The sequence below is a fragment of the Nicotiana attenuata genome, unplaced genomic scaffold, assembly GCF_001879085.1.
Source record: "Nicotiana attenuata strain UT unplaced genomic scaffold, NIATTr2, whole genome shotgun sequence".
Classification (NCBI taxonomy): domain Eukaryota; kingdom Viridiplantae; phylum Streptophyta; class Magnoliopsida; order Solanales; family Solanaceae; genus Nicotiana; species Nicotiana attenuata.
This window is the reverse complement of record NW_017671482.1, coordinates 198,399-213,237: the sequence shown is the minus strand read 5'-3', so window position 1 is coordinate 213,237 and position 14,839 is coordinate 198,399. Positions and strand designations below refer to the sequence as shown.

At 43.4% G+C, this 14,839-nt stretch overlaps 1 protein-coding gene across 1 annotated transcript; it reads right to left on the bottom strand.

Moving 5' to 3' along the window:
• Positions 1 to 12,781: 12,781 nt before the first annotated feature.
• On the bottom strand, positions 12,782 to 13,486 carry LOC109208567. Its single transcript, XM_019371697.1, has one exon. The coding sequence runs from the start codon at positions 13,484 to 13,486 to the stop codon at positions 12,782 to 12,784; it is 705 nt and encodes a 234-aa protein (XP_019227242.1).
• Between the last annotated feature and the right edge of the window lie 1,353 nt (positions 13,487 to 14,839).

The following is a 14,839-nucleotide window of genomic DNA, read 5'->3' as shown; positions in this document are numbered from 1 at the left end:
ATCATTTAGTTTAGCATGCCTTGACAAATACTGATTTGGTCTTAGATTAAATTAAGCAGCGAGCGGACTGCTTCAACACATGTATTTAAACAGAGAGTCTGCATTAGGCAACTCGGATACAGTTGTCAGGGACTGACCCAATTCATTAATTAGCCAACCCTTGTTTATGAGTTGAAATAAAAAACCTAGGCGTAGGATCTATTAATTTCAGGAAAAAGATGCAAAGAGGTACCAGTAATTTCAGAAAAGATGCAAGTTGATTTTAGAAAAAGAATTATCAGTTTAAACAAAGAGAAAAGATGCAAACCGATTTTTAGAAAAGAGTTACCAGTTGTTTCAGAAAAGATGTAGACTGATTAAAAGGTTTACGAGTTTCAGGGGGAGTGCAGATTGGCTATAGGAAAAAGGTCTACCAATTTTAGCGGGCTTCAGAAGTAGAAAATTACCAGTTTTAATAAAGACACTAGTTCCAGCAATCGATACTGTTTAAGAACGAATGATGCTATTAAAGACGAGGTTTCCTATAGGCATGCTTTCTATATGTTTACTGATTTTAACACCCTTTCCTGATATCAATAAGAGTCTTATACACATGATGTCTATATGCAACTTTGTTATTAAGCCTATAAACGGTTTGCCTAGTGACATTTGTATATGCAGAAATGCAAGAGCCTATAGACATGATCTCTATATGTGTCATTACAGAACATGAATGTTAAATCCTATAGACATGCTTTCTAGGTAATTTTTGCGGTAAAGTTAAGCGTTAAATCCTATAGGCATGGTCTCTATGTGATTGAATCAGTATTAAAGACCCTATAGGCAGGATTTCTAGTTTGAATAAAATCCTAATTCATGATTTCTACCCCTTGGATACAAGAAAAGTAAAGACCCCTCGCACGCCCTTTTACTATACTCCCCGAGTTTCATACAAAATTATTACAACCCAATGAATCAAACTGGAAATTAAAGGATACATCAAAAGCTAACAGCTAGATCCGAGTAGCCTAATTCAACCTTAATGTCTAATAACATGCGATTGAGCCACTTCCAGGATCCAGATTTCCAAAGCCTTCTCTTTATCCAAGGTGCTTGAAAGTTCCAAGGAATCTTAGGTACTCCAGGCATTGCTTACACCCAGGATACTACCAGAATTAGAATAGTGCAGTGTGGAAGAGCCGGCTCTCATGCATCCAAGTTCAGAGGGAGCTCGGTGGTCCCAAAGCATAGCTTGCAAGAGAGGGGCAGAACTTATAGCTAAGAGTAAGTGCAAAGTGAAAGGGAATTGGGGGGCCATTACAGGTGGTGGTCATACCTAGCTACAAAGTAGACTGGCACACCCCTAACCACCTGCTTGGTCAAACACATTTAGAGCAGACCCTTGAAGGTCAGACCAGAGTGTGGACAGTGATTAGGACACTGCCAGACCCAAGTCTAAAGCTCAACAACACATAAAGGGGGAAAGGGAATGAGAACTGATTGAGTTTGGGATTCAAAGAATCCAATCCAGAATCGTGGACAACAATATTATAGTGTTCTCATGCCCCGAACCATAACTCACCTATAAAGGGGTATGAGGGTTTGGGATTCATAAAGTATCAAATTCTTGACAAACAACTAACAGGATGCATACATAATTTAAATACTGAATTACAAAGGAAAGGGGGGGGGGGGGGAACATGTTACAATATGCTAGAAATAAATGTCAACTAAAAGAATTGGACAGAAGTGGGCAGAAGTAAACACATTGTGGTGGAGACATGTAAACTAACTGAGACATACCAGTAGAGAAGCAAAAGAGCGCAGGAGAAAGTAGAGTAAACAAAGTCCACAGCAGAACAAGTAAAAGAGAAAGAGTTTTTAAGTGAGAGTGACTTGTGGACTCCAATTGCGTTCTGTGTTCGTGTGTTCAAAGAAAAGGGAGGAGATATTTATAACTTTGAAAACGTGTAGAGAAATAAGGTAACAAGTACAGATCTAACACAAATATGGCATGGTCACAAATCAGAATCAATTAGTATAAGACTCCCCTTTAATCATGGAGTTCTTATTCAAACGGATACTAACTGTATCCAAATAAGGAAAGGAGAATCAGCCTTGCAAGCAGAATGGTTGTTGCCATAAAAGAAACAGTATAGTCATACAATAGGCAATTAAGTCTAAGTACAGGATTTGAAATTATTTTTGGAAAGATTCAGTGGGGCCAATCAAAGGAAAAGGAATCAATTAGTCTTTGACAGGCTAGTAAAATCAGGATCTCAAGGAAGGAAAAGTTTTTGATATCAATTTCGAGTTAAATAAATCACAGGAGGTACTCAGTATATAATGGATGCACAAATAGCAGACATGTGAGGCTAAGTTAGGGCAAATGAAACATCATGAAGCAATAGCATAGAGCAGACATTCAAAGCATGTTAGTTAGGCTTCAAGGTGTAATAGAGAGAGAAGGAGTTGAAAACATGCAGAGAGTCGAGTGAGAATCACAAGCGTAGAACATATAGAGAAAAGAAATGTTGAAACAAGGCATCAAGTTGAATAATTTCAAACATACAAGCATGCACAAACAACCTCACAGGACTTTGAATAGCCTCCCAAAGAGACTAAGGTTTTCAAATTAGTTGAGTTTAGAGACGACATACAGGTGAAACAACAAGCAATTTCAGAGTCCCAAGTGAAACCCTTAAAAATTAGGGTTTTCAGTAAACCAGACAGATAGGCTCATGAACTCGAATAAATTCCCAAAATTAGGGTTTTTACCATCAAACAAACCTAGAGATGATCAGCGTATGAATCAAATGAAATCTTAACAAACAGACTCAAATAATCACAAAATTAGGGTTTTCAACATGCTTACTCAGATAAGGAAAACAGACAAACAAAGTCAGAAACATGCCAAGAATAAGAGAGGAACTTCGAAATAACTTAACCTAAAACCATAGTTAAAAGAACATAGAGTTTTGAAAGCAAAAAAATGGAGAAACTTTGAGAAACATGCTCATAACGTTCAAACACATATAGATCTTGGAGCAGATCTGAGAAATAAATAGAAGGAACCTTAGAGCTAGGGTATCATAAGAAACCCAGGCGATGAGAAAGGCTTTGGAAACTCCAGATCTAGGTAGGATAGTCGAAGATCGAGCTCGAATGGCCATGGCTGGCCGGACAGAGGTTGAAGGCGACCGGGGAACAGCCATCGAGCAACGGCTTGGTCGAGACCCCTTCAAGATCTGGTCATAGGACCTCAGAGATGAGCGCATAGAAGCCGTGGGAGGCCGGTATAGGCCTCCGATGAGTCTGGGGAAGCCATGGATTAGGGTTTCGGTGAGAGGCGGCGGCTAGGGTTTGAGGTGAGTTGAGAAAAAAGAAGGATTCAGAGGCGGCGTATTGTGAGGAATGGGGTAGGGTTTGGGGTCGTTTGAAATTAAAAAAGGAAAGCGGAGGTCTGGGTCGTTGATCAAAAATGATCAACGACTCAGATTAAAAGAAAGCGGGCGGGTTTGATTTAATGGGTACTGGGTCGGGTTGATTGGGTAATTGGGCTGGGGTGATTTGGGCTCAAATTGGGGCTGAATTGGGTTATCAATTTGGCTATAATTGAAATGCATTGGGGCTAAATCGTAAATAGCCAATTTTCCCTTTTTATTTTTTCATAAAATAGTAACACAATTTTAAAAGTAAATTAAGAGTAATGGGTAAATAAATATTGTATAAATATTAATTTAAAAATGCTGGGATTAATTTTATAATTATAAAGTGCTAAAAATTACAAGATAGGCTATGATTGCAATTATATGCAGTTTAGCTTTAAAAATGCCAAATGAATTTGTAAAAAATATGCAAAAATTACCTTACTTATATTTTGGTGTAAACATGAGAATGAAATAAGTTACTCACCAAAAATGATAATTTGGGAATAATTTTGGATTTTTGTGGTATTAAAACAGGCAATAAATTGGTTTAAAAATCATGAAAGATACCAAAACTCATGGGTGTGCTTATATATGCACACATATGCTATTTTGGAAGTATTTTGGGTACAAAAATACATAGGAAAAAATTGGGTATCAACAGCTGCCCCTCTTTATCCGGGAAGGATGAAAGAGTTGTCGGGTAAAGATATGATGGCCAATTTTGACCGGAAGCGGCGATTTGAAAAGAATTTGACCGAGCTCTGGTTTCTGAGCTTCCTACATATCCCTGGTTTTACAGGAATTAGGCCATATGTAGTTCAGGAACCATTGACGGAACATGCCGATGGCGATTCAAAAGAGACGGGCATATGATGTTTTAGGGGGGCAAGGGTTATTTGAAACTTGATCGGCGGTGGGGACTGGAGCGGGATCGCTCCTGCTGAGACGGTCATGCTAGGCGGTGTACCTGCAAGTAAGCAATACGGGCGTATATTGTGCATAAACTTAAACATGATGCAAGTTCCCATTGGACCATGAATGCTGTCCTCGGACGGTTAGGATGACGTCCTTGGACCATGATGTCCTGGGCCATGAAGCGCAGAATTAAAGGATTCGCAGGCTATGAAATGATGTTCTCGGGCTATGATGATGGTGCCTCCGAACCATGATGCCTTTGAATAATGATGTGCGGGATATAAAGTGGGGTCCTCGGGCTATGGCATGGTATTCTCGGGCTATGAGGATGATGCCTCCGAATGATGACGCCTTTGGACAGTTTGGCGATATTTCAGCCCATGAGATGCAAGATTTGGCGGTATTTCAGCCGATGCAAAAGCGTAAATGGCGATATTTCAGCCGACAGAAATTTAAATAAACAGGCGATGTTCCAGCCGATGGAGAATTTAAATAATAGTTTGGCGATATTTCAGCCGATGCAAAAGTGTAAATGGTGATATTTCAACCGATAGAGAATTTAAATAACGTTTGGCGATATTTCAGCCGATACAAAAAATGTAAATGGCGATATTTTAGCCGATACAAAAATGTAAATGGCGATATTTCAGCCGATTGCAGGATTTAAATAACGTTTGGCGATATTTCAGCCGATACAAAGAAATGTAGATGGCGATATTTCAGCCGATACAAAAAATGTAAATGGCGATATTTCAGCCGATTGCAGGACGTAAGTAAAAGTGGCAATATTTCAGCCATGCAAGAAAGATGAGGTGGCGATATTTCAGCCATGCAAGTGGAGGTAGAGCTCGGAAGGCAGAAAGATAGCCTTATGCAGATAATGCAGGATGGAGACAACGCTTGGTCTCGGAAGGCAGAAAGGTAGCCTTATGCAATGCAGGAAATGCAGATGGAGATAACGCTTAGTCTCGGAAGGCAGAAAAGTAGCCTTATGCAATGCAGGAATTAAAAGGGCGAATAGTAATGAAATCTCTTAGCTGGTAGATGATAGCTGATAGCTGATTGCATCATTGTGGCTGCCGGGGATGTTGTGTACGGATAACAATTGTAAATAGGTGATGATTCTGAGAAGTTGCATTCTTGAGAAAGTATGAGTGCGTAAATATATCTAATGACATTGCGAATTGAGTGCCTGCATTCAAAGAAAAATTGTGAGTTTTGTAAAAGGGGGAAGGTTAGTTCGTCTTCCCGTGGCCTTTGCTCGTCCTGCTTGATGTTGGGGTAGCGTCGCTAAACAGCAGCTGTCATAGTCATGCATGATTTAACAAATATGACGTAAGTAGAAAATGGTTTTGTTCAAATGAACCAACGACTGCGACGTGGTTCAAAGCATTGCAACCTTTCTTGTTCCGGAATTTTGAGGGTCCTCCTCAAAATTCTGCCCCAGTTTACTGGGCTGGCACTTCTGACGGCTGCGCTGAACGGATGAAAAATCAACTTCGGAATTTTGAGGGTCCTCAAAATTCTTCCCCAGTTCCAATAATAGGGGGACATGAAATTTTTATTAAATTGTGACCGAACCCATAGGGCTGCCTACGTATCCCCTCTTAAACGGGAATCAGGTCAGGCGTAGTTCAAAATACATCATAAAGGAAATCGTAAGCGGTTACACATAGTATCGTTTCACTGCGTCTGAATTGATTGGCTTCGGCCAGACTTCTTCGTCCATTTCTGCAAGGATAAGGGCTCCTCCAGTTAGAACCCGGTGAACCATGTATGGACCTTGTCAGTTGGGAGAGAATTTTCCCTTGGCTTCATCTTGATGTGGGAATATTTTCTTCAACACCAGCTGCCCCGGTGTAAACTTCCTTAGCTTGACTCATTTGTTGAAGGCTCTGGACATTCTGTTCTGATACAACTGACCGTGGCAAACTACATTCATCCTTTTCCCATCTATAAGGGCTAGCTGCTCGTAGCGACCTTTTACCCATTCTGCGTCGTCCAACTCTGCTTCTTGTATGATCCTTAAGGAGGGAATCTCTACCTCGGCGGGGATGACCGCCTCTGTACCATAGACCAGCATGTAGGGAGTTGCTTAGGTCGATGTGCGGATTGTGGTGCGGTATCCTAGTAAAGCGAATGATAACTTCTCATGCCATTGTTTGTGACTTTCGCCCATCTTCCTTAGTATCTTCTTGATATTCTTGTTAGCTGCCTCCACGGCTCCATTCATCTGAGGCCTGTAGGCTGTAGAGTTCTTATGTTTGATCTTGAATGCCTCACACATTGCTTTCATCAAGTTGCTGTTGAGATTGGAACCATTATCAGTGATGATTGATTCCGGAATTCCGAATCGGCAAACAATACGGTCACGGACGAAATCTGCCACAACTTTCTTAGTCACTGCTTTGTATGATGCTGCCTCAACCCATTTAGTAAAATAATCGATTGCCACCAGGATAAATCTGTGCCCATTTGATGCGGCAGGCTCGATAGGTCCAATGACATCCATCCCCCAGGCGGCAAATGGCCACGGTGAGCTTGTTGCAGTAAGCTCGTTTGGAGGCACCTTTATCATGTCTGCATGTATCTGACAGCGATGGCACTTACGAACGTACTGGATACAGTCTGTTTCCATAGTCATCCAAAAATACCCTGCTCGGAGTATCTTCTTTGCTAAGACAAAACCATTCATGTGCGGCCCGCAGGTCCCTGCGTGCACTTCGTCCAATAGTCTGGATGCTTCTTTTGCTTCGACACACCTTAGCAAACCCAAATCGGGAGTCCTCCTGTACAGGATTCCTCCGCTGTGAAAGAAGTTGTTGGATAATCTCCGGAGAGTGCGCTTTTGAGTGGCGTTGGCAAGTTCTGGATATTCCCCTGTTGTCAAGTACTCCTTGATGTCGTGAAACCATGGTTTTCCGTCTGCTTCTTCCTTAACGTGAGCACAATAACTTGGCTGATCATAAATCTTTACTGGGATGGGATTAATGAAATTTGTGTCTGGATGCTGGATCATGGATGATAATGTGGCTAATGCGTCAGCGAACTCGTTCTGGACCCTGGGGACGTGCTGAAACTCTGTCTTTGTGAATCTTTTCCTCAACTCCTGTATGTGATGCAAGTAGGGAAGTATCTTAGAGTTTTTGGTGGCCCATTCTTCTCGAACTTGATGTATGAGCAGGTTTGAGTCCCCGATCACTAGTAACTCTTGAATGTTCATGTCAATGGCCATCTTGAGCCCCAGGATGCAGGCTTCGTATTCGGCCATATTATTTGTGCAAGGGAATCTGAGCTTGGCGGATACCGGGTAGTGCTGGCCGGTTTCTGATACTAGGACTGCTCCTATGACAACTCCTTTGAAATTTGCAGCTCCGTCGAAAAACAACCTCCAACCCTCGTAGGATTCTGCAATATCTTCTCCTACAAAGGACACTTCTTCATCAGGAAAATACTTTTTCAGGGGTTCGTATTCTCCGCCAACAGGATTCTCAGCAAGGTGATCTGCTATGGCTTTCCCCTTGATTGCTTTCTGAGTCACATAAACTATGTCGAATTCACTCAGCAAGATTTGCCACTTGGCGAGCTTGCCAGTGGGCATGGGCTTCTGAAAGATGTACTTCAGCGGGTCCATCCTGGATATGAGATAAGTAGTGTAGGCACAGAAATAATGCCTCAATTTCTGAGCTACCCAAGTCAGAGCACAACAGGTGCGCTCCAATAGAGAATACCGGACCTCGTACGGGGTGAACTTCTTACGGAGATAGTATATGGCTTGCTCCTTTCTCCCCGTTTCATCATGTTGTCCCAGAACACAACCGAATGCTCCATCCAAAACCGTGAGATAAAGCAATAGAGGCTTTCCTGGATCGGGCGGAACCAAGACTGGCGGCGTTGACAGGTATTCCTTGATTTTGTCAAAGGCTTTCTGACAATCGTCAGTCCACTTAGTAGCAGCATCTTTCTTCAGCATTTTAAAAATGGGTTCACAAATGACTGTGGACTGAGCTATGAACCGGCTGATATAGTTGAGTCTCCCCAGGAAACTCATCACATCTTTCTTGTTCTTTGGCGCTGGCAATTCTTGAATGGCTTTGACCTTTGACGGGTCCAATTCTATCCCTCGGCGGCTCATGATGAAACCCAGTAGTTTTCCGGCAAGAACCCTGAACGCACATTTGGCGGGATTCAGTTTCAGATTATACCTTCTCAGCCCGTTGAAGAACTTTCTCAAATCTTCCATATGATCAGTGGCTCTCTTGGATTTGATGATGACGTCGTCCACATATACCTCGATTCCTTGTGTATCATGTCGTGAAAGATAGTAGTCATGGCTCTCATATAGGTGGCGCCAGCATTCTTCAACCCAAATGGCATCATTTTGTAACAATACATTCCCCACGGCGTGATGAAAGCCGTTTTCTTTGCATCTTCCTCGTCCATCCATATCTGATGGTATCCGGTGAAACAATCAACAAAAGACTGCAACTCATGCTTGGCGCAGTTGTCGATGAGAATGTGTATGTTTGGCAAGGGGAAGTCATCTTTGGGACTGGCCCGGTTAAGATCCCGGTAGTCGACACAGATTCTAACCTTCCCGTCCTTCTTTGGTACCGGCACGATATTGGCTAACCATGTTGGATACTCTACTACCTTGAGAACCTTAGCTTTGACTTGCTTAGTAACCTCTTCTTTGATTTTCAAACTCATGTCGGGCTTGAATTTCCTGAGCTTCTGCTTTACCGGCGGACAGGCTAGATCTGTTGGCAGTTTGTGAGCTACAATGGCCGTGCTGAGTCCAGTCATATCATCATACGACCAGGCGAATATGTCCTCATATTCTTTTAAAAATTCCGTATACTTTTCCCTTTCTGATGGCGACAAGTGAACACTGATGCGACTTTCTTTGACGTTCTCTATATCTCCCAAATTAATGACCTCAGTTTCTTCCAGGTTGGACTTAGGTCTATTCTCAAAATTCTCAACCTCTCTGACGACCTCTTCAGGAATTTCATCTTCTTCTGAGTCTCTGTCCTTTTGTTGCGTTGTTTCGTTACAAGTCACAGTCGTTGGTTCATCGTCAAGATAAGTAATAGTAATGCTGTATAAAATAGAGTAAATGATAGAGAAAATAATAAGAGAGATATATATGATAAACTGAAATGCTTTGATTAAAGTCAAAACTGTTTGAAATATCGGAGCTCTTTTCGAAATTAAAGACAATGCGGAAAGAAAATCAACTAGTAAAATAAACTAAAAAATATGATGCATGCTGCTTTTGTTTAGCCTTGCTACCCCGAAACCCTCCGGGCTCTGACGGTCCTAATTGACCAGTTGCTGAGGCGGTCTCCCCTGCTTACAGCTTGTACGGAAGGGCCTTCCTCCCCTTCCTCCTCTAAAAGAACACAGCAGTCCATATCATCATCCTCCAGGAACAAATTCTTCATGGCCGCCAACGCTTCATCTTCTTCTGACCCATCTATAGTATCTGCCGGTTGGAAGGTCTGTTCCAGGCTGGGTATCGGAAACTCCAATGGATAGTAGGGGCCGCGCCATGGTGGCGACCAGTTCTGGAATTCTTCCCAAGTGTAAACATACCCTAAGCCAAAGGTAGTGCCATGCTTCTTCAGTTTGATGGGCTTAGTGATCCCCTGAAGATTTTTACCAAGTCCATTTCCAGGCTCGTACCCGCACCAATTCAGGATACTTTCGATCTTGTTGTCCCACCACTTGTCTTTGTCTACAGCGTTGACCCTTTCGATGTGGTGGTATGTCTCTCCGCCTATTTTTCTTCTGCCCCCGATCATTGGGATAGTCTGGCGACTCTATATGGGGTTACTACTATCGCTATGAATGATCACCTCTTGGGAATTCCATTCGAACTTTATCGCCTGATGCAGGGTTGATACTACGGCTCCGGCAGCGTGGATCCAGGGGCGTCCCAACAGCAAGTTGTAGGATGCCGGGACGTCTATCACTTGGAAGTCGACGTCGAACCATGTTGGCCCCATTTGCAAGCACAGGCTGATTTCTCCAATAGTAGATCTCTGGGATCCATCGAAGGCTTTGACATTGATAGCCCCATCTTTGATCTCATGCAGGCTTTTTCCCAAGGTTCTGAGAGTTATCAGCGGACAGATGTTGAGGCTTGATCCTCCATCAATCAGGACTCTAGTGATGAAATAATCTTCACATTGCACGATGATGTACAGTGCTTTGTTGTGGCTCAAACCTTCTGGCGGCAACTCGTCTTCGTGGAAGGTTATTTTATGGCTCTCCAACACTTGCCCCACCATATTCGCCATTTCACCCCCGGTTATATTGCTGGGCACATAGGCTTCACTTAGTATCTTCATTAAGGCATTCTTGTGAGCGTCTGAACTCTGCAGAAGAGCCAGGATAGAAATATATGCTGGTGTTTTGTTCAGCTATTCAGCGACTGAGTACTCCTTAGACTGTATTTTCCTCCAAAGATCGTCGGGTCCTATCTCAATGGGACGTCCCGGGGCTTGCTTACTGGATTCGGCTAGGTGCTATGGGGTGTAGACCCTCCCTGTTCTAGTCATTCCTTGTGCGGCAATCGTTTCTCCTGTCTTTGTTTTTCCTTTCCTCCTAGCTTCAGCAGTGTAATCCCATGGTATGGCATTTGAGTGGAATGGTGTTATGTCAGTCATTGCCACCGAATAGGCACCCTTGGTGGTAACACAGCAACTTCAAAGGGTGTAGGTGCCTTTGGAACTCCAAATTCAACCTCGATTGGTCCGGGCGCCTTTGCAGAGGGAGGCGCTTCAAATTCAAGCGGTATAGACATATTTACTTCGCCGTCCATGGAGGGCTGATTCTACACAACAATTGGGTTAAGGGTAACCGCTGGTTTCTTTGGTTCATCCCCTTCCGCAATCAAACCTATTGACCCTTTGGGGTCCCAATCATCCTCGATCTCGATCATATGAATGTCTCCACCTTTGTGGTCAGGCAGGGGGTTGTTACGGACATTAGGAGCGGGCTCCTTTGCTACAATGACCTTATTGTCGATCAGGGTCTGAATCTTATCTTTCAATGAACAACACTCGTCAAGGGTGTGTCCCTTCATGCCGGAGTGATACGCACAGGTCTTGTTGGGGTTGACCCACTGGGAGAAATTTTCTGGAGCTTTGGCTGGGATAGGAGTGACGTAACCAACAACTTTAAGTCTTTCATATAGCTGGTCAATCGGTTCAGCGATGGCTGTGTATTGTCTGGGAGGTTTGCGGTCAAAATTTGGTCTGGGTCTTGGAAAATTTTGACGGGTGGGTGGTGATTGGTAGTGAGAGGGTTGAGCGTTATAAGCTTGGTAAACAGGTGCTGGTTGAGAATATCTGGGTGAGGTGGGTTGATATGTGAGAGGTGGAGAGGATTGCTAAACGGGATGTGGATAAGAGGGTGCAGGTGCTTGGTAATTCGGGATGGGCTGATATGTAAGTGGAGGTGATGGGTATGTGTTGTATTTTGGTGGTGATTTGGCTCCCTGTGCGACCATCACGGCACTTACATCTTTCTTCTTGGATGCGCCACCAGTTTGTAAAGCCTTATTGGTGGCTTGCAATGCTTCAAGATTTGTAACCATACCATTTTTGATGCCCTCTTCGATTCTTTCTCTGAGTTTGATGATATCAGAGAAATTTTGACCCTCGATCAACATCAACCTCTCGTAATATTGGGGATCCTGAGCCCGGACGAAGAATCTATTCATTTGTTCTTCTTCTAGGGCCGACCTGACCTTTGCAGCTTCTGACCTCCAATGAGTAGCATACTCGCGGAATGTTTTGGTGGGTTTCTTCTTCAAATTCTGTATGTAGAATACATCTGGTGTGTTCTCTGTATTAAACCGGAATCTATCCATGAAGTCCGATGCCATAACTACCCAACTCGTCCATTTCTTAGGGTCTTGACTTATGTACCAGGATAGTGCATCTCCCTTTAAGCTCCTCATGAAGAGCTTCATACGAATATTCTCATCTCTTCCGACCCCCACTAGCTTATCGCAATAGGTCCTCAGGTGGACTCTGGGATCTCCTGTTCCATCAAACATTTCGAACTTAGGAGGTTTGTACCCCTCCGGGAGTTCAACATCTGGTTGAATGCACAAGTCCTCGTAATTCAATCCTTTAATGCCTTTGTTACCTTCTACGCCCTGAACTCGACCGGTTAATTTCTTGATCTCTGCCGCTGAGTTCCTAATGAGGGATTCCTTGTCATCAGACTCAGGTGCATTTGAGATGGGTTGGGCGTAGTGGGGTACAGTATCCACGTAACTAGGAGTGTTGTGGAGATGGTCATTTGTGGTGTTCAGTGGATCGGGAATGAGTAGTGGGGTGTTATTTGGAGCGTGGCATGTGTTGCAATGTTGAGTATGAGTGGGTTGTATCTGTTATTGTGGGGTGTTTTGTGGAGGTGCGGGATTTTGGGTGTTGACATCAGGAGCGGTGAGGGAAAATAACAGGTTTTGTCCGGTCGGCTAGCTGTAGTAACATGGACGTGGGTCTAGCTCTTCCAATGCCTAACCTTTTGTAGATAGCCAGGGGCATCAAGTTTATGTTTGCCACCAAATCACAAAGTGCCTTAGCAAATGCATAGTTGCCTATTGTGCATGGGATTGTGGAACTCCCTAGGTCAGACAGTTTCTCAGCTATGGGTCTCGTCACAAAAGCACTACATGTCTGAGTCAGTGTAACCGTGGTCAAGTCTTGAAAGTCGAACTTACGAGACATCAAGTCCTTCATCACTTTTGCATAACCAGACATTTCCTTTAAGGCTTCCATCAATGGAATGTTCACCTGAATTTGCTTCAACATCTCCAAGAATTTCTTATACTGCTCATCTTTCTGATACTTGGCTAATCTCTGTGGGAATGGTGTTGGAGGTCGCTTATTCCCTGTGATTTGAGTTTTATCTTGCTCAGGCACTGCTTCTACTGTCGTTTCTTGTGCTACCTCAGTCTCCTTCGCAACCTCTTTTTCTTTGCTGGTGTTCTCTTGTGCATATTGTACCGTCACCTCAGTTAACCCTGTTAAATCATCTATCTCAATGGGTACTGGCACAAGTGTTTCGGTAGGTCGGCTTTCACGAGCAATTTCTTGCTCCAGATCTAGGTCTCTACCACTTCGTAGACTCACTGCCATAAGTTGTTTCGGGCCCTGCTCTTTTTGATTGATTTGTGTGTCTGCAGGTAACGTCCCTTAGGGACGATTATTTAGAGCCATCGAAATTTGTCCTACTTGAATCTCAATACCCTTTATCGCTGATTCATGTGAGTCTACTCTCTCAGTTATTTTTCCAGTAGACCCAATCAGTTGTTGCAGCATTCCCTTAAGTTCAGCAAACCCATCATCTTGTCTCACAATCTGTTGTTGTTGAGGTTGTTAATAAGCCTGTTGCTGATTTTGCTGGTTGTAACCCTGTAGCCTTTGGTAGGGCACCACTTGACCCTATGGTCACATAGCTCCAGGATTGTTGTTGTTATTGTACTGCTGCTGTGCTGGTCTGTATTGTTGATTCTGCTGAGCCCAATTCTGACCACCTTGCCTCTGTCCCCCATAGTTGGCCACATAGTTCATATTTTTCTGCTATTGCTGGTTGTCACCTTCCGCACTCCACAAGCAAACATATGGTTGGTTAATGCATGGTGTACATAAGCCCCCATTAGTTGCATCGACTATGTGTACCTGCTGCTTCTGGCCTGATTCATCTATCTTTTTTGGTGAGGATACTCATTTGCGTCATTAGAGTGGCCACAATTTTAGCTATGGAGTTGTTTGGGTCCAAAGCCACTGAATGAACTACAGGAGTGATTGTAGAGTCTCTTGTCATCCATCCAGAGTATTGGGCCATCTTATCAAGTATGATCTTGCTTTCTCTGAATGTTTTGCTCAAAAATGCTCCACCTGCTAAAGCATCAACATTGGCCTTTAAGTTGTCTACCAATCCCATGAAAAACCGCTGCCCCAACATCTGCTCTGGAATGTCATGATGTGGACACTTAACCAGCATACCCTTGAACTTCTCCCACGTTTTCTGTAATGTTTCTGTTGGTTTCTGCCTGAAGCTCAATATCTCATCAATTTGTTTAGCAGTCTTATTAGGTGGGTAGAGATTGTTCACAAATTGCTTGACTAATTCCTCCCAAGTAGTGATGTAGTTTATGGGGAGTGAATTAAGCCAAGTCTGAGCCTCTCCCATCATCGAGAATGGAAACAACAACAGCTTTATTGCTTCCGGCGTTAAATTAGGCTGCTTTGCGTGACACATACCGACAGGAAATTCTTCAGATGCTGCTGAGGATCTTCCATGTATAACCCTGAGAACAGTCCCTTGTTCTGCAACAAATGTAGCATGTTGTTTGTGATTTGAAATGATTCTGCTTGTATCTGAGGGACTGCAATTGCGGTTGCCAGGTTGTCGGCGGTAGGTTGTGCCCAATCATACAATGCTGCTTCTGGCACAAGAGGCACCACACCTTGATTGTTCGGGTCATT